General features: G+C 42.5%; 1 protein-coding gene across 1 annotated transcript in view; it reads left to right on the top strand.

Moving 5' to 3' along the window:
- Positions 1-15,289: 15,289 nt before the first annotated feature.
- Positions 15,290-22,144, top strand: part of LOC122550725 (BTB/POZ domain-containing protein KCTD8-like) — a 293,106-nt gene continuing 286,251 nt past the window's right edge. Inside the window, exon 1 of the mRNA XM_043691881.2 lies at positions 15,290-16,264. Within this exon, the coding sequence (XP_043547816.2) occupies positions 15,478-16,264 (787 nt within the window). The 5' untranslated portion in view covers positions 15,290-15,477. The remainder of the gene's footprint in view (positions 16,265-22,144) is intronic.

The raw sequence follows: 22,144 nt of genomic DNA, 5'->3' as shown, positions 1-22,144 counted from the left end.
AGCAACCCATAGATTCTAAGTATTTGAAAGGAAAGTGTATAAATGGATATGGGAACTGGCAGACAAATGAATACAGAGCAGATAATGTCAGCTGAAGAGATTGCACCAATACATTCAACATTAGGCTACATCATCTTCTGAGTTGTAACTTCATGAAGAAATTCAGAAAAAAACACAGTTCCACAAATAATAAGTAAAAGTTTTGAGATAGCCACATGTTTGCAATGGTCAAATGTATCAGTATTGTTTGATTTAATTATTTTGCTATGAATGGTTCACTTTATGTTATTTGGGAAGAAAGCAAAGACTACAGTTGAATTTAATAGCTGTGGTGGTGTTCCCAGTCACTTGGCTGCAAACCAATGTAAATCCACCATGGCCAATTCTGGAAGCTTGGATACCATCCAGGTTAGTTGCCTGGTTTAGGGGCTTCTACCTTTTGAAGGTCAAGAGTCCTGCATTAAGGAGCTGCCAGCCAATTGGTAGGCCAGAAGTTCTTACAATCCAGCAGCATCACAGTGAACAGTGCAAGAACAACAATGGGGCAAACCCAGCAACCATGGAAAAGACCCTGCACAGAAGTAGTTGAGTCATGATTGTGAAGGCTGGTCAGGCAGACCCAAGCTAGTGAGGTCTTCATAGAAGTATACTTTTCAACAGGCCAAACCTTGCCATTGAAGACCACCAGTCGTGGGCCACAAAGGGCTCAATTGCAACTATGCTTGTGTTTCCCCAACCCTCCCCCAGCAAGGCTGCAAGAAGGCCATTTAAGACCCTCCTCAAGTGGTTTCTGGGCACAATTGGCTTATTTCACCTTATCCACCCCTGAGTGAATCAGAGGGATTCAGGAAGGTGATGAAAACTTCATTCCTGCCTTTCACCCACAATTTCATGGATACCATCACCTTCATCTTGATAACACAAGAATTCAACTTAACCATATTCAGATCTTTTAAGAAATGTCATTGCTTTTTTAAAGGTTTGGGCTGAGCAACTTAAATTAAATATTTACCTTTCATTCTGACCATCTTTTTAGTATATTGTGCTGACTAAGCATTTTGTTTCATTTTGAATGTGTTGATTACTGGACAAGACATATCGTCCTGCACCAAGCTTTTGGTTATATAATTAACTAAAGCTTATGAAAAACCATGGACAGCTCTCTTCATCAGAAAGACAGTTGGCTAAAAGGATTAAAGGACATCTCTCCACATCAAGAACAGGACAATATAAAGAGGCAAGGTTTGCTGAACGACCATAATCAGTACCAGGATCAAACCTTTTATTTTACATCACACTGTAGCTACTTGTAAATGCAAAGTGAATCTAATTGCTGAGATGACAATTATGGGCAGCAGAAAATGAATTCAAAATAATTTTTCATTTACCTTTGAAGATAAAAATGAATTAATTAAAATCATCAAATGGTTCTTCAGTAAGTTGGTGCCTGTTACGTATAAATTGTTATTTAATAAACCTCAGTGGGCCACTATCTCAACTTCCTTAGCCTGGAATGTGAGGTCTTAATAGAGGTATACTTTCCAACAATGTAAACACTGCCATTGAAGACCCTTGCCGATGGGCCACAGGGGGTTTAATCAAGAGAGTAGCTGCACCCATGCTTGTCCTTCCCCACAGCAATCAGGAAGGTTCCAGATTCAGTTCTGACCTGTGACCAGCTGATTCAGTGAGAAAGGCAAGACATTGGCCAGAGCAGGCCTGAGTTAAAAGGGAAAATCAGCTGGGTACCCATTCCTACATGACAAAATTAATTGCGCTTGAAAAGTTCCTCATTGTTTCATAACCACATCAGGCAAATGCATTGCATGACCAATGATCTGTAAGTTTACATAACTCATTTCACCCCCTTTTATTTGTGTGAGTGCCTGAATTTAAAAATAACCAGTAGCAAAGCTTTAGTTTAAAAAAGATCAAAAATTTTTTACACAGCTATTGCTGAAAGTTGCTAAGTTAAAAGAAAGATAGTTATTAAAAAAACCATAGTTCAAAAATTAATGTAAATACAGGTAAATGACATGATTAAAGATGGGAATAAAACCAGTCTGTTATTATTGCAGGCCTATTATTTACTTGAAGATTTCACTTTTCAAAGTAAAGGTGTTGAAAATTTGAAGTCGGAAATCAACAGCTACAGTGCTTCTCAAGTTGAGTAATTGGAGCTTTCTCTCAAAAGGTTGATTGAGTAAAACAGGGAGGGAATGAAGGCTCCTTTAGTTTTGCTTCTATGACACTGTAGTGGTGAATCTTGGTAGCCTGGTTCAGTCTTTATCTAGTTTACATTCCTTTCCCTGTTGAGAACCCTCCCTGTAATGATGTTCTGTTTGTGACCTTGGAGTTCTAGCAGATACTTATACAGGACAAAGTCAAGATGGCTGCTATATTAACTTTGATGAATCACAGCTCCACAAAGTAAACTGTACTAACATCCTTTGGGCAAGGAAATCCTCCTGCTTGTTTCAGAAGCTTTCAATTCTCAACTCCTTAAGAATCCATTGGTTATCTGTGATTTAATCAAATTCTAAATGGCTCCATGTATGATTGATGCTGAGGTAACATATTAGCCTGTCTGTTTTTTTGGCTGACAGTAAATTTAAAAGGTCAGTCACATGACCTTTGGCACCATTTTGAATTGCTGTGTCATTTTTAAGTGGTTAAATTAGCTTTTATATATTGTAAAAAATCATAATTGCATGATTGTGACAATTGATTGTACAAATGATTGCAACTTTGTCAGGTTGGAAGGGCATTATTACAAATTAAATTGTCAGTTTTTTTCAAACTCAGGAATAATTTTCCAGCATTTTGTCCTGCTAAAAGGTTACACATTTGGATGGCGAACAGGAGACCTTTTTTTTTGACACAGTTCCTAGAAGTATTATGGGGTACTTACAATTGATGAGAATGGAGAGACAGTCACCCAGCTCTCCTAAAAAGGGAATTATGAGTCAGACTAACAATTTGTTGTGTGAAAAGGAATGTATCATTGTTATGGAAACAATCTGGAGCAGCATCTACTCGACGCACAAAAGTGAACAAATTGTTTGACATCAGCCAAAGAGCATATTTGCATAGTTCTTAACATTTCCTTATTGCGATTTCCATTACTCAGGTTGAATACTGCTGTGCTTCCAAGCACTGTGGAATTCCAAGCATTATAGTGCAGTGATAATTTTCACAATATTTGCAGTCAAATATAACAATTTCATAGAATGGTGTGTACCTCACCTTTGCTATCAATTAAAACACATGTAATATAGTCTTGTTAATGTAACTTTAAAATTTTGCAATATTAAGCTTTAGTGTAGTACTTTATATCACTTCAATATTATAAGTATTACTGATGAATTAGCAATAAACTTTTCAAACCAGAGTAAAGGACTCACTAGTTTCAATTTAATTAAATGAGATTAGGTACAACCGATGAAGTAAATCAAGTTCACAAAAGTTCATTCTCATCTCAGACAAAGAGCTACATCGCACAGAGACATCTGGGATGCTTTACTTCCACTCCTGCCATTCAAATTTATATTTGATCAAAGATTATGAATCAGATATGTACCTGAACTTTTTTTAAGGGAGCAAGAAAAATAAAATTATTGATTGGATTTGAAGTGCATAAAATATCATGCAAAGTCACAAAATTCCCAATTTTAAGTTGCATTTGTGTAATTATAAGATAGTCCAGATTTTCCAATGATCAGATAATTGTTTCTGAAGCCCTGCAGAATCCCCATCACAGACACTAAAGGAACTGCCTGTGTAATTGCAGATTCCACTGGTTAATTCCCCTGTGCCTTGATTCCTCTGAAAGTATCCCCTACCACCCAGCTATACTTTCTTCCACCCTCTTCCGTTAGGCAGAAGATACACAAGTTTGAAAATGTACCAACAGATTCAAGAACAACTTCTTCCCCACTGTTACCAGACTTTGGAGCTGACCTCTGGATTTTTCTCTGCACCTTCTCTGTAGCTGTAACACCATATTCTGCATTTTATTCTATTACTCTGATGTACATAAGATATGATTTGGCTGGATAGCACGGAAAACAATACTTTTCACTGAATCGAAATCAAATCAAATATTTAAACTGGAGTTTTGGAGTTAAGTAGATATTTACTCAGGAAAATTTAGACTTCTGGGTTATAATTGAATTGACCCTCCAACTTAATCATACACCCCTAACTACATGCACCCAGATCATTAACATGCCCCAAATCCTGACATGATAACCCTTCCTTTCTCCTGGAACCTGATAACGTCTCCATTCCCAATCTTAGCTGTCACTGGACCCACCCTGCTCTCTATGTCTGGGACCTAACACCCCATCCTGGTTGGACCCCACCACACCACTTCATTCCTGCTCTTTCCCCTTGGAACCTCATACCCATTTCCTTGCCCTACTCTGGACCTGAGGCACCCTATTTGCTGATGGAACTGCCCTCATCGCCTGGATACATGACCACCCATTGCCATTATCCCGCAGTGGCCCAATATCTTTCACACATCCTTATCTGCCCTAAACACTCAATCACAATCACTTACCTGGCCTCCTTACTACTTTGTGCCCTAACACTCTACTTTGTACCCTGATGAAGGGCTTTTGCCCGAAACGCCGATTTCATTGCTCCTTGGATGCTGCCTGAACTGCTGTGCTCTTCCAGCACCACTAATCCAGAATCTGGTTTCCAGCATCTGCAGTCATTGTTTTTACCTCTGCAACTTTGTACCTTACCTACCTGGCACCTTACCCTCCAGGCACTCGAACCACTTGCTTATCCAAAGACAAAGTATTATAGATGCTAGAAATCTGAAACTAACACAGAGAAGGTTGAAAAAATTCAACAAGTCTGGATGCAACTACAGAGAGAGAAACAGACTTAATGTTTCAGGTCCATCATGAGTCTTTATTGGAACATTATCACACTTACCTTATGCATTTAGACCTTAGCCAGCAGCTGTCAAATTTCAGAAAATGACAATTGCCCACTGTGGAAAAAGGGTGTGGTTTGTCTTCCTTTAATTATTCTATGTTGTGACAAACCAATCAATATGGAAGTATTGTTCCTTATTTCAGCAGGAGTGCTGACTGGAATCTCCTGACAGAAATGCAGAGGTGCTTAATTGTGCAAAAAACGAGCAAATTGGAAATATATATGAAGTTTCAACTTGTCTGAAATTCCCTCCTCTTTCTTGATGTATAACTATCATCTGTCCTTGTCAATCTTTCCACAGTGTTTATTGTAGTTGACCTTGCAATCTCCTGCCATGGCTTACCTCCATCATATAACACTCCGAGGTCTTTTTGAATATTTTGTTCCTAAATTGCTGAATGCAGATTATGTAATTCCTGCCTTTTTTTTAAGTGTTTGGAATGTGTCTTTCAATGAAATGTGCAGTCCACAGACAAACTGTTATGTTGGAGGGTTAGTCTTGGCTAATTTAAAGTTAAGTTAATGTTTAAGTCAATGCGTTTCTTCTGCTAACTTGAAGAATTGTGACACTGTCAACATCCCTATCCTAATACAAAGGAAAAATATAAATGCTTTGCACTCATGAAACAAATTCAAACACTCAGGAAATCCTAAAAGCTCTTCACAATTAGTTTAAGACCCCAAAACCAATAATGACCATGTAATCTGCTTGAGCTGATTGAGGGATGAATGTTGACTGAAATGTTATGAAAATTCTGTTTGCTTTTATAAAATGCAGTGGGCTTGTTTATCTACTTCTGAAGTTGAGTTTAGTGCCCCATCTAAGTGAGGATCCAGTAATATGTCAAATTGTTAGTCCATCGACCTACATGTATTTGGTTAAGATTGTAACTCGTTAAGGGAGCTGTGGTGATAATAGATAACTTCAGTTCATCAAATCAAAATTAGGAAAATTTAGGAAGGCCAGACCTGGTTTGGTTAAACTATTCATGCAAAGATTTAAATGGAAGAGTCAATTGACTGACAGACACAGCAGCTGGAATAAAATAGCTAAATGACAAGCAATGGTCACCAAAGGTACAAAGACAGATGAAAGAAAAGAAATGGTCTTAGGTTTATCGTACACATTATCTGAATATAATCTAGAATGACTTGGAGATGTCGGTGTTGGACTGGTATGTACAAAGTTAAAAATCACACCGCATCAGGTTATAGTCCAACAAGCTGATTTGGAAGCACTAGCTTTCAGAGCGCTGCTTCTTCATCAGGTGGTTGTGGGTTGTAGAATGATTGTGATAATGTCAATCTTTCATACATTCTTCTTTGTGAGTTTCAGTGAGCCTTCCAATGTGAACTGTAAAGAAATGCTGTACTATATTATTATTTTAGATTTACATGTTAGATTTAGATTTTATTGCTATGTGCACTCAAGTACAGAAGTACAGGAGTACTGTGAAAAATGTATCATGTCACCACACCAAGGTACCTAGATATAAAATAGTAAAAGTTAAAATGTTTAGCATTACTTCACAGAATAAGCAGAAAAATGAAGAAATAAGGTAATAGTTAATGTTAAAGTCTTTCTTAATTTAAACAAAGAAGATAAAGGAATAAGTTAAAGTAGAGGCAATTTTATTTTGAGTTTGTAGTTCTGCGATAGTAAGTTTTTAAAAGGTCAGAAACTATTATTTTCAGTAGCAGGTCTAAAACTGTATTTCCAAGAATTCATTTGACTTAAGCTAAGTGATGATTTCGGTTATTTGCTATGATAATTGGTGAAGTGTTTAATAAATTGAGCTTCAGTGACCCAGAAAGAGACAAATTTATGGTGTATCAAGCTAGGTTTCACTCTGGAATCTGATTTGTCCAATAATACCTTCGCATCGGCATTCTAAACAACTCTAGAGGAAGCATGTTAACTGCTTAACAATTTTCAATATGAACATTTTGTTTCTCTATTCAGTTTGTATAGTTATAGACACAATGCAGATATGATGTGATCTGAACTATCTATTTCTTCATCATGTCAGATACGAGTAAACTGGCTAGGTATGACAAGAAACGTACTTGGAGTCAAGGATGTGAGAATATGAAATTGGCAATAACTGAAATTATAATAAAAGCCAAAAAGATACTCCAGCCATTATTATTGGATGAGTCTTAGTGACATGCCTTTGTTTCTTATTTATTCAGTTAAGATAAAGAAGTTTGTGTAAATAAAGGAATGTCACTTGAGTAACAAGCATATGTCTGCTAACATCACTAATAAATTGGAGGGCAGAGTTTAGTTAATTAGTGAGGTAAAAACAATGACTGCAGATGCTGGAAACCAGATTCTGGTGCAGTTCAGGCAGCATCCAAGGAGCTTCGAAATCGACATTTCGGGCAAAAGCCCTTCATCAGGAATAAAGGCAGTGAACCTGGAGCGTGGAGAGAGAAGCTAGAGGAGGGTGGGGGTGGGGAGAAAGTAGCATAGAGTACAATGGTTGAGTGGGGGAGGGGATGAAAGTGATAGGTCAGGGAGGAGAGGGTGGAGTGGATAGGTGGAAAAGGAGATAGGCAGGTAGGACAAGTCATGGGGACAGTGCTGAGCGGGAAGTTTGGAACTAGGGTGAGGTGGGGGAAGGGGAAATGAGGAAACTGTTGAAGTCCATATTGATGCCCTGGGGTTGAAGTGTTCTGAGGCGGAAGATGAGGCGTTCTTCCTCCAGGCGTCTGGTGGTGAGGGAGCGGCGGTGAAGTAGGCCCAGGACTTCCATGTCCTCGGCAGAGTGGGAGGGGGAGTTGAAATGTTGGGCCACGGGGCGGTGTGGTTGATTGGTGCGGGTGTCTCGGAGATGTTCCCTAAAATGCTCTGTAGGAGGCGCCCAGTCTCCCCAATATAGAGGAGACCGCATCGGGAGCAACGGATACAATAAATGATATTAGTGGATGTGTAAGTAAAACTTTGATGGATGTGGAAGGCTCCTTTAGGGCCTTGGATAGAGGTGAGGGAGGAGGTGTGGGCGCAGGTTTTACAGTTCCTGCGGTGGCGGGGGAAAGTGCCAGGATGGGAGGGTGGATGGTAGGGGGGCGTGGACCTGACCAGGTAGTCATGGAGGAAACGGTCTTTGCGGAAGGCGGAAAGGGGTGGGGAGGGAAATATATCCCTGGTGGTGGGGTCTGTTTGGAGGTGGCGGAAATGTCGGCGGATGATTTGGTTTATGCGAAGGTTGGTAGGGTGGAAGGTGAGCACCAGGGGCATTCTGTCCTTGCTTTGGTTGGAGGGGTGGGGTCTGAGGGCGGAGATGCGGGATGTAGACGAGATGCGTTGGAGGGCCTCTTTAACCACGTAGGAAGGGAAATTGCGGTCTCTAAAGAAGGAGGCCATCTGGTGTGTTCTGTGGTGGAACTGGTCCTCCTGGGAGCAGATCCGGCAGAGGCGGAGGAATTGGGAATACGGGATGGCATTTTTGCAAGAGGTAGGGTGGGAAGAGGTGTAATCCAGGTAGCTGTGGGAGTCGGTGGGTTTGTAAAAAATGTCAGTGTCAAGTCGGTCGTCATTAATGGAGATGGAGAGGTCCAGGAAGGGGAGGGAGGTTTCAGAGATGGTCCAGGTAAATTTAAGGTCAGGGTGGAATGTGTTGCTGAAGTTGATGAATTGCTCAACCTCCTCGCGGGAGCACGAGGTGGCGCCAATGCAGTCATCAATGTAGCGGAGGAAGAGGTGGGGAGTGGTGCCGGTGTAATTACGGAAGATCAACTGCTCTACGTAGCCAACAAAGAGACAGGCATAGCTGGGGCCCATACGTGTGCCCATGGCTACCCCTTTGGTCTGGAGGAAGTGGGAGGATTCAAAGGAGAAATTGTTAAGGGTGAGGACCAGTTCAGCCAAACGAATGAGAGTGTCGGTGGAAGGGTACTGTTGGGGACGTCTGGAGAGGAAAAAACGGAGGGCTTGGAGGCCCTGGTTATGGCGGATGGAGGTGTAGAGGGATTGGATATCCATGGTGAAGATGAGGCATTGGGGGCCGGGGAAACGGAAGTCTTAGAGGAGGCGGAGGGCGTGGGTGGTGTCTCGAACGTATGTGGGGAGTTCCTGGACTAGGGGGGATAGGACAGTGTCGAGGTAGGTAGAGATGAGTTCAGTGGGGCAGGAGCATGCTGAGACAATGGGTCAGCCAGGGTGGTCAGGCTTGTGGATCTTGGGAAGGAGGTAGAACCGGGCAGTGCGGGGTTCCCGGACTATGAGGTTGGAAGCTGTGGGTGGGAGATCTCCTGAGGTGATGAGGTTCTGTATGGTCTGGCAGATGATGGTTTGGTGATGGGGGGTGGGGTCATGGTCGGGGGGCAGTAGGAAGAGGTGTCCTCGATTTGACGTTTGGCTTCAGCGGTGTAGAGGTCAGTGCGCCAGACTACCACTGCGCCCCCTTTATCCGCTGGCTTGATGGTGTGGGATATAAATGAATTAATGTTATTTCTGCAACTATAAATTCTGATACAGAACAGGAATGAGAAAATATATATTCAGCAAAAAGAAAGGATATGTGAGCATGAGACGTGATTACAGAACAATGGTGGATGTATGGGCAAACAGGAAAACATCTGTTTCCCTCGCTTACACGGAGACACAGGAACAAACCCTAATCAAAGAGGTCAAAGTGGCCTCTGGATAGAAATAGATGCTGATAGAAGAAAAGATATGCCTAATCAATAACCTACAATAGACTGACGTCAAACACCCTTATGGGAGTCAGAGATAAGAGTTTGTCACGGACAAGACAGGATAAACAGAAGTTGTGGGATAAGTCTTAAGGAAATGAGTGACGAAAGCGAAGCAGGGAACAAACAATGGAATAAGGAAAACATATGGGAAAAAACTGTATAAATTGCAAGGGTTTTTTGGGGTATACTGTGCATTTTGTCATTGCCTTACCTGGCAATTAGACAAGGCACCCACCTGCAGGTGTACAAATAAAACGACGCTGCTGTTTCAGATATTTGGTCTCGGACTGAAATTATTGATGTGAGTGGGCTTTGTTTCTCACAATGGTGAGGTTGGGATTGGAGCAGAGGGATTGGAGGGCTGCGCGTTGTGAGGGTGAGAGGTTGGAGTGAGGGAGGGAGGTAGACAGATTGAGGCGGTTAATGTCCCGGCGGCAGTTGGAAATGAAGAGGTCGAGGGCAGGTAATAGGCCAGCGCCGAGTGTCCAGGTGGCTGGAGTGTGTTGGAGATGGGCAAAGGGGTCCTCGGAAGGTGGGCGGGAGTCCTGATTGTTCCTCGCTGCCCAGTCCACAACTTTTAAGCCATCACTCTGGCCATTGATCCCTGACATAGGAAAATGGAACATCGGGACAAGTCCGTTTCCTGGAATTCTCCACAATTATCATTCAGTGCAAAAAAAAGCACATTTCAATAAAATGCCACCGATACTTTCACTCTATCATTCTGAAATCAGATTATATGACAGTACAAAACACATCAACATGCAACACATTGACTAGATTCAGTTCTTGGTAACTTAATAGATCTCAACCCAGAATTCAGTAGGGTCAGTAAAATTATTTTCAGTGTACTATTTTTTGAAATTCACTCCTGGGATGTGAGCAGTGCTGGCAGCCCGTGTTGTCCATTCCTAGCTGCCCTTGAGAGGTTGTGATTAACTGCCTTAGATTAGACTCGATTCCCTACAGTGTGGAAACAGACCCTTCGGCCCAACCAGTCCACACTAACCTTCCAAAGAGTAACCCACCCAGACCCACTGCCCTCTGACTAATGCACCTATCACTATGGACACTTTAGCAAGGCCAATTCACCTGACCTACACATCTTTGGACTGTGGGAGGAAACCAGAACACCCAAAGGAAACCCACGCAGACATGGGGAGAATGTGCAAATTCCACACAGGCAGTCGCCCAAGGCTGGAATCAAACCTGGGATCCTGGTGCTGTAAGGCATCAGTGCTAACCTCTGAGCCTTCTTGAACTGCTGCAATCTATGTATCGTTGGTAGACAACAATGCCCTTGGAGAGGGAATTCCAGGAACAATGCTGAAGGAATAATGATATATTTCCAAGTCAGGATGGTGAGTGACTTGGAGAGGAGCTTGCAAGTGGTAGTGTACCTATGTATCTGTTGCTTTGTCCTTCTGGATGGAAATGGTCATGGATTTGGAAGGTGCTGTCTAAGCATTTTTGGTGAACATTTGCAGTGCATCTTAAGATGGAACACACTGTTGCTACTGATAGTCAGTGGTGGAGGGTGTGGATGTTTGCGGATGTGATGACAATCAAATAAACTGCAATGTCAAGGATAGTAGACAGGCAGGAGACTGGAAGAACACAGCAGTTGGTGTTGTTTCTTAAATATTTTCGAACTGCACTCATTCAGGCAAATAGGCAATATTCCATCACACTCCTGACTTTTGTCTTTCAGTTGGTGGGCAGGCTTTGATGAGTCAGAGGTGAGTTACTCACTGCAGGCTTCTTGGCCTTTAACCTGCTCTTGTAGCCATTGTGTTTATATAGATAGTTTGAATTTAGTTTCTGGTCAATGGGAACCTTAAGATGTTGATAGTGGGTTATTCAATTTTACTTTGGATCAGTGATAGTACACTTGTCTTTGAATGAGAAATTTGTTGTTCTAAGCCACTCAGACTTAGCTGCAGATTAAACTAAGATCCTGGTTACTTGTTCAAAGACAGCTAAAATTAGTTTTGGTGTTTTCAACAAAGAGTAGTGAGCACTCCAGCCGGCACTATCAAATATAAATGCTATGTGGCACAGGGATCTTCAGAGGATCTTTGGTAAATGTACATGTGTGGATATGGCATTGATGTGGAGCCAGCCTTTGGCATCTTTTTTCGGTGCATGCCACCAATTAAAATGGGCAGAGTCAAATTTCTACCCCATTTTATCAATTATTTGACTCATCTCTGAATCCTTATGCAACACAGAAACAGACCCTTTGGTCCAACCAGTCCACACTGACCATAATCCCAAACTAAACTATTCCTAGCTGCCTGTGTTTGACCCATATCCCTCCAATCCCCTTTCCTGTTCATTAACGTATCCAATTGTCTTTCAGATGTTGTAACTGTACCCACATCCATCACTTCCTTTGGAAGTTCATTCCCACATATGAACGACTTCATGTGTCTTTTTTCTATCTTTCTCCTCTCTCCATAAAAACATGCTCGCTAGTCTGGAAATCCCCCCTCCGAGGGAAAAGGTACCTGCCATTTACCTTATTTATACCCCTTATGATTTTATAAATCTCTATGCGGTCACGCCTCACCCTCCTTTACTTCAGTGAAAAGAGTGCCAGCCTATCCAGCCTTTCCTGACAACTCAAACCCTCCGGTCCTAGCAACATCTTGGTAAATCTTTTCTGAATCCTCTCTAGCTTGATAATAACCTTCCTTATTCAATATTATTCTTCTTTAAAATCTCTTTATGACTCATTCCACGATGTTTTTGCATATTTCACCAGTTGGAGATCTCTGGCTTTTATCCCTGTTGTTCACAATGTTTGTTCTATAATGTTTTCTCTAGTGATGGGCGCTTTCATCTAGCTGGTTCTCATCCTCTGAAACTCCTTCCCTAATCTTTTTTCTTTGCTTTGCTACTTCATTTCATATCTTTTATTGGTTCCTTGAGATTATCTTTTTGATGCTACCTGCAGCTGACTTTCCAAGACTCTCCAGCTCTTGTCCCCTCCCCCCCCCTCCCCCATTGCTTATGGGCAGATGTTATATTCAAAGCCTGGTGGAGGAGAAAGCTGATTTCATTTTGTTTATATTGATACTAGTCCAGCTCAAAAAAAAACCACACAAATGTAGCAGTGAAAACAGGGTTATATCAGGGTTGAATAATGGAATGGATTTTTAAGTATCTCCTGCTAATTCAGAGATCAGACAGTGTTTTTCCTGTCCTTTGAATTATTTATGACCCCCTCCCTCCCCTGCCATACCTCCTAGAGATTTAATCAATTTAGGACAGTTTGTGACAATATAAACTGCAGATGGTCCAATGGGAGGAAAAGAGGTAAAAACAATGACTGCAGATGCTGGAAACCAGATTCTGGATTAGTGGTGCTGGAAGAGCACAACAGTTCAGGCAGCATCCGAGGAGCAGTAAAATCGACGTTTCGGGCAAAAGCCCTTCATCAGGAAAAGGCCATTGTAAAATCACTCATCGTACACAATTGAAAGAAAAAGTTAAAACAGAAAATTGATCAGGTGGCTGGGATCAGATAATGCGCCATATTCAAATGAAAGTCAGCTTTCCAACAATATGTCTTTTATTTTAAAAAAGGACATTGATTTATGAGTGAATTACAATTAATAACAATCAATTAATGGCTTTTACTAGTATTTTGTGTTGAAATGAATTCAGAAAACTTTTGTTGCTGATTATAAAGTGACATTTCAGATTCCGTTTTGACTGTCATGTAACTGATTCAGTAGTTTGCTTTCCGATGCAATGACCGAGTAAATAATATAGAGGTGCTGGTGTTGGACTGGGATGGACAAAGTCAGAAGTCACACCACACCAGGTTAAAGTCCAACAGGTTTACTTGAAATCACAAGCTTTCTGAGCACTGCTCCTTCATCAGGTGAAGTCAGACTGTTGGACTATAACTTGGTGTCGTGTGACTTCCGACTTAATGCAAATAAAAAATAATCAGGCAGGAGGCTGGAAGAACACAACAAGCCAGGCAGCATCAGGAGGTGGAGGTGGCCGTGTTTCGGGTGTGACACTTCTTCATGAGCCAGTGATGAACACATAGGGCTGGGCAAAGCGATACTGTAAAATACACTGGAAGTTTGGTTTACATTTGATTCGTGTTCTTCTCTTAGACAAAACGTATATGTAAACGAACCAAAAACGAAAATGAAAGCAATGTGCAAATATGATACAGAACCGTTGGAATACATTTTCTTTAATTATCTTCCTCCGCCAGATCCCAGTGAACGTTCTAAAAGCGGTCGCTAGGAAGCGCTCATGAGCAGCGACTCGCCTGACTATTCAGCTCCTGCTTTTCCTCTTCGCTGCCGCCCTGTGCTACCGGTAAGATCGGCTGTCTAAACCTACACACCCAAATACCAGCTGCGTCGCTATGACTTATTGATAGAAGTACCAGATGCTTCCTTGTCATTCCAAAATCCCTTAAACCGCTCTCCATGGTGAATACCATTTGAAATGCAGTTGCCGTCGAGAGTGCTTTTCACCCCTTCCCACTTTATATTGTGTGACTTCTGTTTATTTTAGACTGTAAACGAGATAGAGTAAAACGAGACAGGATTGCCGTTCACTGAAACCCACTTGGTTCACGTTTAATCCATTGTTCACAGCTTGCATGGAAGGGCTGCCATACACTTTCATTTTGGTAAACCAACGTAGGTGAACACTCATTCTGAAATTTGGAAGTTACGCTAAGCCACAGATCAATGTTGTTATTTTGAGATCTGTCTTAAACCTTTGGTTAATGGGTGGCTGATTGTAGAGCCGTAACAGAGACGGTGATTGAGACTGGGCAAGCAATAACATTTCCGATAGGATTTGTATGGAACACTTTAAAACCGCGTTGTCAAACACTGTCATACTGTCCGAAAGCTCTATCTGTTTACCATTGATTTCATGACACAATTCAGCGGGCATTTTGGACATTGTTGCTAATCTTGAGACCCCGACATCTTCGAGCATTTCCAAGAGGTATTTAAGCTTATTTAAGTTATGTTTGCGAAGTTTAAATACATAACGACAATGAACCACCGCCTAAAATGGTTTAAAACATTGCACGTATGAAATACCCCCAACGAAACTAAACCTGTAAAATTAAAGGAGAGAAATGTAACGGGGGTAATTTTTGATGGAGGGTAACCCCGTTCTGTGGTGTATGAAAAACTCTGGATATGTTTTAAAATGAACTATTTTATATATTCTTTTAATGAGAAACGAAATTGGTCAGTATTGCTGTGAAATCTATGATCCACATTTGAAGTTTACACACAGAAAAAAACAGTACTCCCATTGGAACCTGCAGCATCCTATAGCTTTGAAAGTGAAACCCGACAGAGAAATGAATTCAAAGAGATTTGTGGAAAACATCGTCTAAAGGGAGGCAAATAGAGATGATGACAAGATTTAAAACAAAAATAGGGCATGATAAAGTTTCCGGTGAATGGGAAGTTCAGTGAGGGGAAGGGGATTGGGCAGATGTTACAGTTGGGTGGGGGAGGGGTTTGAGTTGGAATTCCCTTCGTTATAAATTCATAAAATAAAAGCCCCCTCCCTGCAGCTGGCCTGACGTCAGGGTGCCTTGCCCAGACTGGATGCCGGACGCCTTCAGACTTTGTGTCTCTCTCTCACTCACTGACACACACACACACACAGATCCATCCTCGCCGCCGCCAGCCAGTGCAGTGGGTGCCCACTGAGGGATGTGCACACTGTGGTCTAGGAGCTGAGGCCAGCCTGCTGTTTGAGTTTCCCCTCTGCCCAGTGCAGCCCGAGTCCCTCCCTCCCTCCCTCCCTGCAGCGATGGCTGAGGTCAGCAGCAGTAGCCCGTTCCCGGAGGTGTTGGAGCTCAACGTTGGCGGGCAGGTCTATGTCACCAAACACGACACCTTGCTGAGCGTCTCCGACTCGCTGCTCGCCGAGCTCTTCTCCAGGAAGCAAACTCGGGTGCTGCCCCGGGACAACAGGGGACGCTACTTCCTGGACCGGGACGGGTTCCTGTTCAGGTACATCCTGGATTACCTGCGGGACAGGAGGCTGGTGCTGCCCGAGCACTTCCCGGAGAAGGAGAGGCTGCTCCGGGAAGCCGAGCACTTCCAGCTGGCTGAGCTGGTCAGCTTGCTGACAGCGCGGCTCCCCCAGCACAGCTCTGCAGCCGAGGACGCCTGTCCCAGCGATATCGAGGAGAGCTCCCAGAGCAGCGAGCTCTTGGCCAAGGGTGCTGCCGGCCCGGCGGCCAGGGGCTCCGGCTTCATCACGCTCGGTTACCGAGGCTCCTACACCCTGGTCAGGGACAACCAGGCGGACGCCAAGTTCCGCAGGGTGGCCAGGATCATGGTGTGCGGCAGGATCGCCCTGACTAAGGAGGTTTTCGGGGACACCCTGAACGAGAGCCGGGACCCGGACCGACCTCCGGAGAAGTACACGTCCCGTTTCTACCTGAAGTTCACTTACCTGGAGCAAGCGTTTGACCGCCTCTCCGAGGCTGGCTTTCATATGGTGGCGTGTAACTCTACCGGCACCGCCACCTTCATCAACCAGTACCGAGAAGACAAAACGTGGAGCAGCTACACCGAGTACATCTTCTTCCGTGAGTGTCCAACTTTCTCATCATCCATTAGAAAACCAACAGCCCCTTTCCGCGGCGTTTGTGTAGCGTCGGGAACCTTACACAACTTCCCAGAGAATTAGACAATTTCTGAGTGGTTGGAGTCCCCGTTGAAAGTTATTACATATGATTAAGCGCTGTCATTGATTTCTAAGTGAACTTCCCACAAGGGTCTCCCCTTTTTTTTTGTTAAGCTCTGATCCATGGGAGCAGTTAAACACCAACACGAAGCAGAAATCACTTCCCGCTTCCTTGAGTGTGGAGTTCAGTCCCTGTCAGCCACAGACCAGGGAGCTGGTGCTGTCCTGGATATGTGAAACTCAGGCTGCTATCCCCCTCCGGCAAAGGGAGGCGAGGAAGTTTCCTCGCAAATTGAGCTCATCCCGGGTCAGAACAGAGCCGGGAGGGAATATTCCCTCAGGATTGGGACTGAGGACAGGGGTAGGCAATATCCAAACAAGTTACACAGCTGTAACCTGACTATGTGTCTGTTGAAATCCAGTTCATATTGCATCTCAAAAATATTACCTTGTAAATCAGATTTTTACAAAAAAAATGTTTGATACCAGACATGCTCAAACAATTTTTAAAAAATTGATCTCCCGCGAGTTTTATTGGGTTCTTTATGTTAATTTTCCTGCTCTGTTCCAATTTCCCAGCCTTTGAGACAACTGATAACACCAAGGGGTTTTTGTTTGAGAAAGAATATCTTCTTGGCAGGATTAGAGTCAATTTAAACAGAAGCTTTTTTTCTGTCCCAGTCGAGAGGGAGAGACAGAGGGACGGCGGAGAGCGCGGCCTTGGTATTAAAGCATGCCACAGAAATGAGCTGAGTGCAGGGCGCAGGGTCGACGGAGGGGGAGTCTGGAGCATGGGTTAGTTTAAGTGTGTCAGGAGTATCTCTGCTGTCAACTGGAAGACCGATAACAAAGCCACACGTTACTGGAGCCTCTCTCTCCTCAGAGTAGCGCTGCCCGTTTTCACAGGCTCCGCGCTGTCACGGTCTGTTCCTATATCCATTTCTTATTGGTCTTTGTTGTAATACTTTAAGGAGGCCACAAAGAATGATTTAGTTGGCAGTGCGCGCACGAATGCGCTGCAAATAGAGCTGGACCCCTCGCTGCCTACAGTAAACTGCCGGTGTTATTGACTTACCACCGGCAGTTTACTGTTCTGAATTTAAACAAGCCCATCAGGCAGGGTGAATCAGATCAACTCCCCGGTGATTCTGCACACAAATGCGTCCGGACGCGGGGGCTGCAGGTCACAACTTCATAGAATATTGCTGTGAATGGGGCAGTGAGACACAGCTATCCAATCTCTCCATGACATTTAAAGCACACCAGTTGAGGAATTCATGTATTACTCACTAAATAAAAGCAAAACGCTGCAGATGTGAAACGAACGCCTACATTTCCGTGAGCCCTTCACGCAATGTCTGGAGAGAGAAAAACACAGCCGATGTTTCGAGTCGACGATCTTTCACCAAAACGGAGATCAGCAGTTTTGAAAGTAATTTAGTGCGTGAACTCCACCGGGCTTCCCATGTCACTTTTAGCTATTGCCCCGCATGGATGACAATCGCTGTATTCATCTGCTTTACGAATGGCCGATGTTTCTTTAAATATTCATCTGAAGTTCTTGGCTTTCAAAGATCTTCCCAGGCACATCCCCAGCCCCCCAGCACCACCCCCCACGGCACTTCACTGTTAAAGTGAGGACTCACCAAGTTGGCTGCTTTTTGAATTCACTCTTTTTCACGGGATCACTGTCACTTCCTTTGATATGCCGTTTCTCAGAGAGATTTGAAATCGCCTTATGGCTCCTTTTTGGTTTACCTGACATTTCAACTTGGGTAGTATCATGCTTCGACTTTTCACCATAGTTATTGTGAAATTGTTAAATATTTTTGATTGGAAACAACAGTTGTGAATAATGGGGAAACGACTCAAGGATATGGTGTGTGCTTAATTTCTTGTTCATTCAGAGCTTTGTTAGAATTGGCCTGTAATTTAATGAGTATTTTAATGAGTATTTATATTTATTGCACGTTACATTCCAAGCTAATGACTTTACAAATTCCTCAAGGAATACTCTTTACTTTCTTATATTGGTTTTCATGTTTCTTTTCTTTCCAAACTCTAAACAATAGTTTCAGCTTTATGGTTATTATAATTAATGTAAATTAGATCTATCTCAACTTTAACAACCTGCAGGAGAAAGTGAGGACCGCAGATGCTGGAGATCAGAGCTGAAAATGTGTTGCTGGAAAAGCACAGCAGGTCAGGCAGCATCCCGAAGAAGGGCTCATGCCCGAAACGTCGATTCTCCTGCTCTTTGGATGCTGCCTGACCTGCTGCGCTTTTAACAACCTGCAGCCTAGACATCACTGTGTATGTTAATAGAGTTTAAAAGAGGCCATTGCAATTGTAGGGCATTGATTTCTCTGCCATTTAACTCTTACTAAAATAGTACACAATGTAAGATGCATGTGTTACGTGTCTACATGCTAACGTCTCATGTGGTGATTTCTAACGTTGTTACTTTCGAGCCCAATGGCAGAGTAAATGAATTAAAATTCAGGAAATGTATTACCTCCTCATGCACTGGCAGAAGTTCAATCCCTGTATTCGTGATGAAGGGCTTTTGCCCGAAACGTCGATCTTCCTGCTCCTCGGACGCTGCCTGAACTGCTGTGCTTTTCCAGCACCACTCTCCTCCAGAATTCAATAAAGAGAGACAATTCTAAAATGTGGAGTTGGTGCGAAGCAATCAAAGGGCATAAATTGAACCAAAAACAAATCAGGAAACGATACCCCCAATATCTATGGATTCGAGTCAAAGGGTCAGTCAGAATAGTACAAGGAAAACAAATTAAATATAGATATATTGGAGATATAACAGACAACTTCAACATTTCAGCTAAAATACATGAAAATTACACTCAATACCACAATTGTAAATTCTATTTGGTTTCGGAATGCTGTAAACTCAATTGTAGTATTACAAGGAAATATTTTATTTTGTTACTTGCCACATTATTTTGTACTCAAAATATATAGTGTCCAACATTTAAAGCCAATTTCTGAAAAAAAGTTAAAAATCATATAACCCCAGGTTATAGTCCAACAGGTTTATTTGGAGGCATTAGTTTTTGAAGCACTGCCTCATCATCAAGTGGTTGACTTCTTGTTTACTGTTGTATCTGATGCCATGTGTAGGTCACTGGCTGCTCATGACATGGAGATGGACATAAAGACACGTGTTAAAATTGGCCTGCTCAAATCTCTCCAAGTGTATTCAGAAAGGCTGACAGCACCACGGTCCTTTTCTGCTGTTGTTCCATTAATATCTATCCAATGACTACCTCGGAGGCTCAGCATCTGTTTCCTATTGAACAGAATTTTGAGTAGCCTATAGTCACAATGGAGTCTCTAAATTGATGTCCCTATCTCCACCACCTGATATATGAGCTACCCTGTAAGATTGGCACGGTGGCACAGTGGTTAGCACTGCTGCCTCACAATGCCAGAGACCTGGGTTCAATTCCCACCTCAGGCAACTGTCTGTGTGGAGCTTGCACATTCTCCCAGTGTCTGCGTGGGTTTCCTCTGGGTGCTCCGGATTCCTCCCACAGTCCAAAGATGTGTAGGTTAGGTGAATTGGCCATGCTAAATTGCCCACAGTGTTAGGTGAAGGGGTAAATGTAGGGGAATGGGTCTGGGTGTGTTACTCTTTGGAGGGTCGGTGCGGACTTGTTGGGCCGAAGGGTCTGTTTCCACACTGTAAGTAATCTAATCTCAACTACCAGCAATGCCATTGAAGTGTGTATTTGTGGGCTGCAACATTATCTGAAAGAAGCCTGTAATGGTGCATCCTCAAAAATGCACCACCACTAAATCTTTATTCCTCTCCAGTAGCACTTTCTGCAAAATGCTTGAAAGACATATCTTTTATGAAAGACATTAATTTGAACAGCAGAGTCCAGACTCTGTAGATTAATAGTAAGCCTACAGTATCACATCCTGGTTATTACCCAAACATGAGCTTTGACAATGAGGAAAATATAATGTAAGGAGGTGTGATAAATTGGATAACAGCAGATAGGTAATGGCAAACATTTAAAGAGCTCATGGAAGAACTGCAACAATTTGTTCATTTGTGTCTGACACAGAAATAAAGTGGGAAGGGTGACTTGACCATGACGAACCAGGGGAATTAGAGATAGAAACCTTTAAAGGTCTAACAGGACTTGACAGAGTAAGCACAGCAAGGATGTTCCCAGTGAATGGATAGTTTATGGATACGAGATAGGCCTTTTAGGATGAGGAGAAATTCTTTCATCCAGAGAGTTGTCAACCTATGGAATCCTCTGCCATAGAAATAAAAATGTGCTTTCCATTAGGGCCAATGTCTAACAAAAATGTGTTTGAGAATGTTACTGTTCCAGGAAAATCTTCAGAACTATTGATTTAGAATTCCAATGCTGATGAGCCAAAGTATGATGAAAGATTTAGATGAATTCATAAATGAAGCAAGGCAAATTTAAAACATTACCATTTTACAAGTAACTTCCCAACTTGAATGAATACATAAACAACAGTGCTTTTCATGGTTTCAGAACTTGCATAGGTACATGCTGCTTAGTCACAGAGCTGGCTTATTGAAATCAGCAAAGATCAATTGGAGAACCCAATGCAGTAGTTTCTTGGAAAAATATTGCAGTCAGGACTCCATCACAGTTTTGTTAAAGGAAGGTCATGTCTGAAGATTTTTGAAGAAGTTACTAATATATAGATGAGAGCAATGCATTTGATATAGTGTACTTGGACTTCAGCAAGGTATTAGATAAGTTTCCAGCTGGGAAATTGATTACAAAGATAGAGGTCATGAGATCCAAGGAGATTTGACAAACAAGATCCAGAATTAGTTTAGTGGCAGGTAGTGGAGAGTGATAGTCAAGGGATGTTTTTGACTGGAAATTTGTTCAGTGGGGTTTCATAGGGATCTGTGCTGGACCCTTGCTGTTTACAGCAAATTTAAATACTTTAGACATGAATGTAAAGAGTGTATCAGTAAGTTTGCAGATGATACAGAAATTGGTGGGACGTTAATTAGTGAGAACTAGGACAACCAAAGTGGGGATTGTAGTAAGTATAAGGGTCTCTTAGCAATGTGGGATTAGAGTTAGACTTCAGTTCATTTGTGAATGTGTAGGACCTTCCATTCATAGAAGTTGTCATCGACCTGTTCAGCAATAACCTGCTCAGTGACACCCAGTTTAGGTTCTGCCAGGACCACGCAGCTTCTGACCTTATTACAGCCTTGGTTCAAACATGGACAAAAGAACTGAATACCAGAAGTGAGGTGAGAGTGCCTGCTCTTGACATCCAGTCTGCATTTGATTGAGTGTAGCATCAAGAAGCCCTAGTGTTTTCATTCAATTTCTTAGTTAGTTTCACTTTTCTCAACTAATCTTATTTTCAACTTTTTTTTATTTATTCATGAGAGTTCAGTGTTGCTAGCCATTGATTGCTTAGTCAATTGTTACTGAGAAGGTGGTGAGGTGTTACTTTCTTGAACAGCTCCAGATTTTGCGATGTAGTTACATCCACAGCACTTTTCAGGAGGGAGTTCCAGGATTTTTACCCAACCAATGGTGAAAGAGCCACAAAATATCCCCAAGTCAGAATGGTGTATGACTTAGTGGGGAATGTGGAGGTGATGTGTTGCCAAGCACCCACTGCTGTTGCTTTTCTAGGTAGTAGAGGCCATGGGTTTGGAAAGCTCTGTCAAAGGAGACTTGGTGAGTTGTTGTAATGAATCTTGTAAATGGAGTAGGCTGTAGCCAAGTGCAGTAGT

This window comes from Chiloscyllium plagiosum, unplaced genomic scaffold (genome assembly GCF_037043375.1).
Source record: "Chiloscyllium plagiosum isolate Xiang-an unplaced genomic scaffold, Cpla_swu_hap1 HiC_scaffold_1, whole genome shotgun sequence".
In the NCBI taxonomy this organism is placed as follows: Eukaryota; Metazoa; Chordata; class Chondrichthyes; order Orectolobiformes; family Hemiscylliidae; genus Chiloscyllium; species Chiloscyllium plagiosum.
The sequence above is the reverse complement of the archived record's forward strand: the minus strand, read 5'-3'. Positions and strand labels throughout refer to the sequence as shown.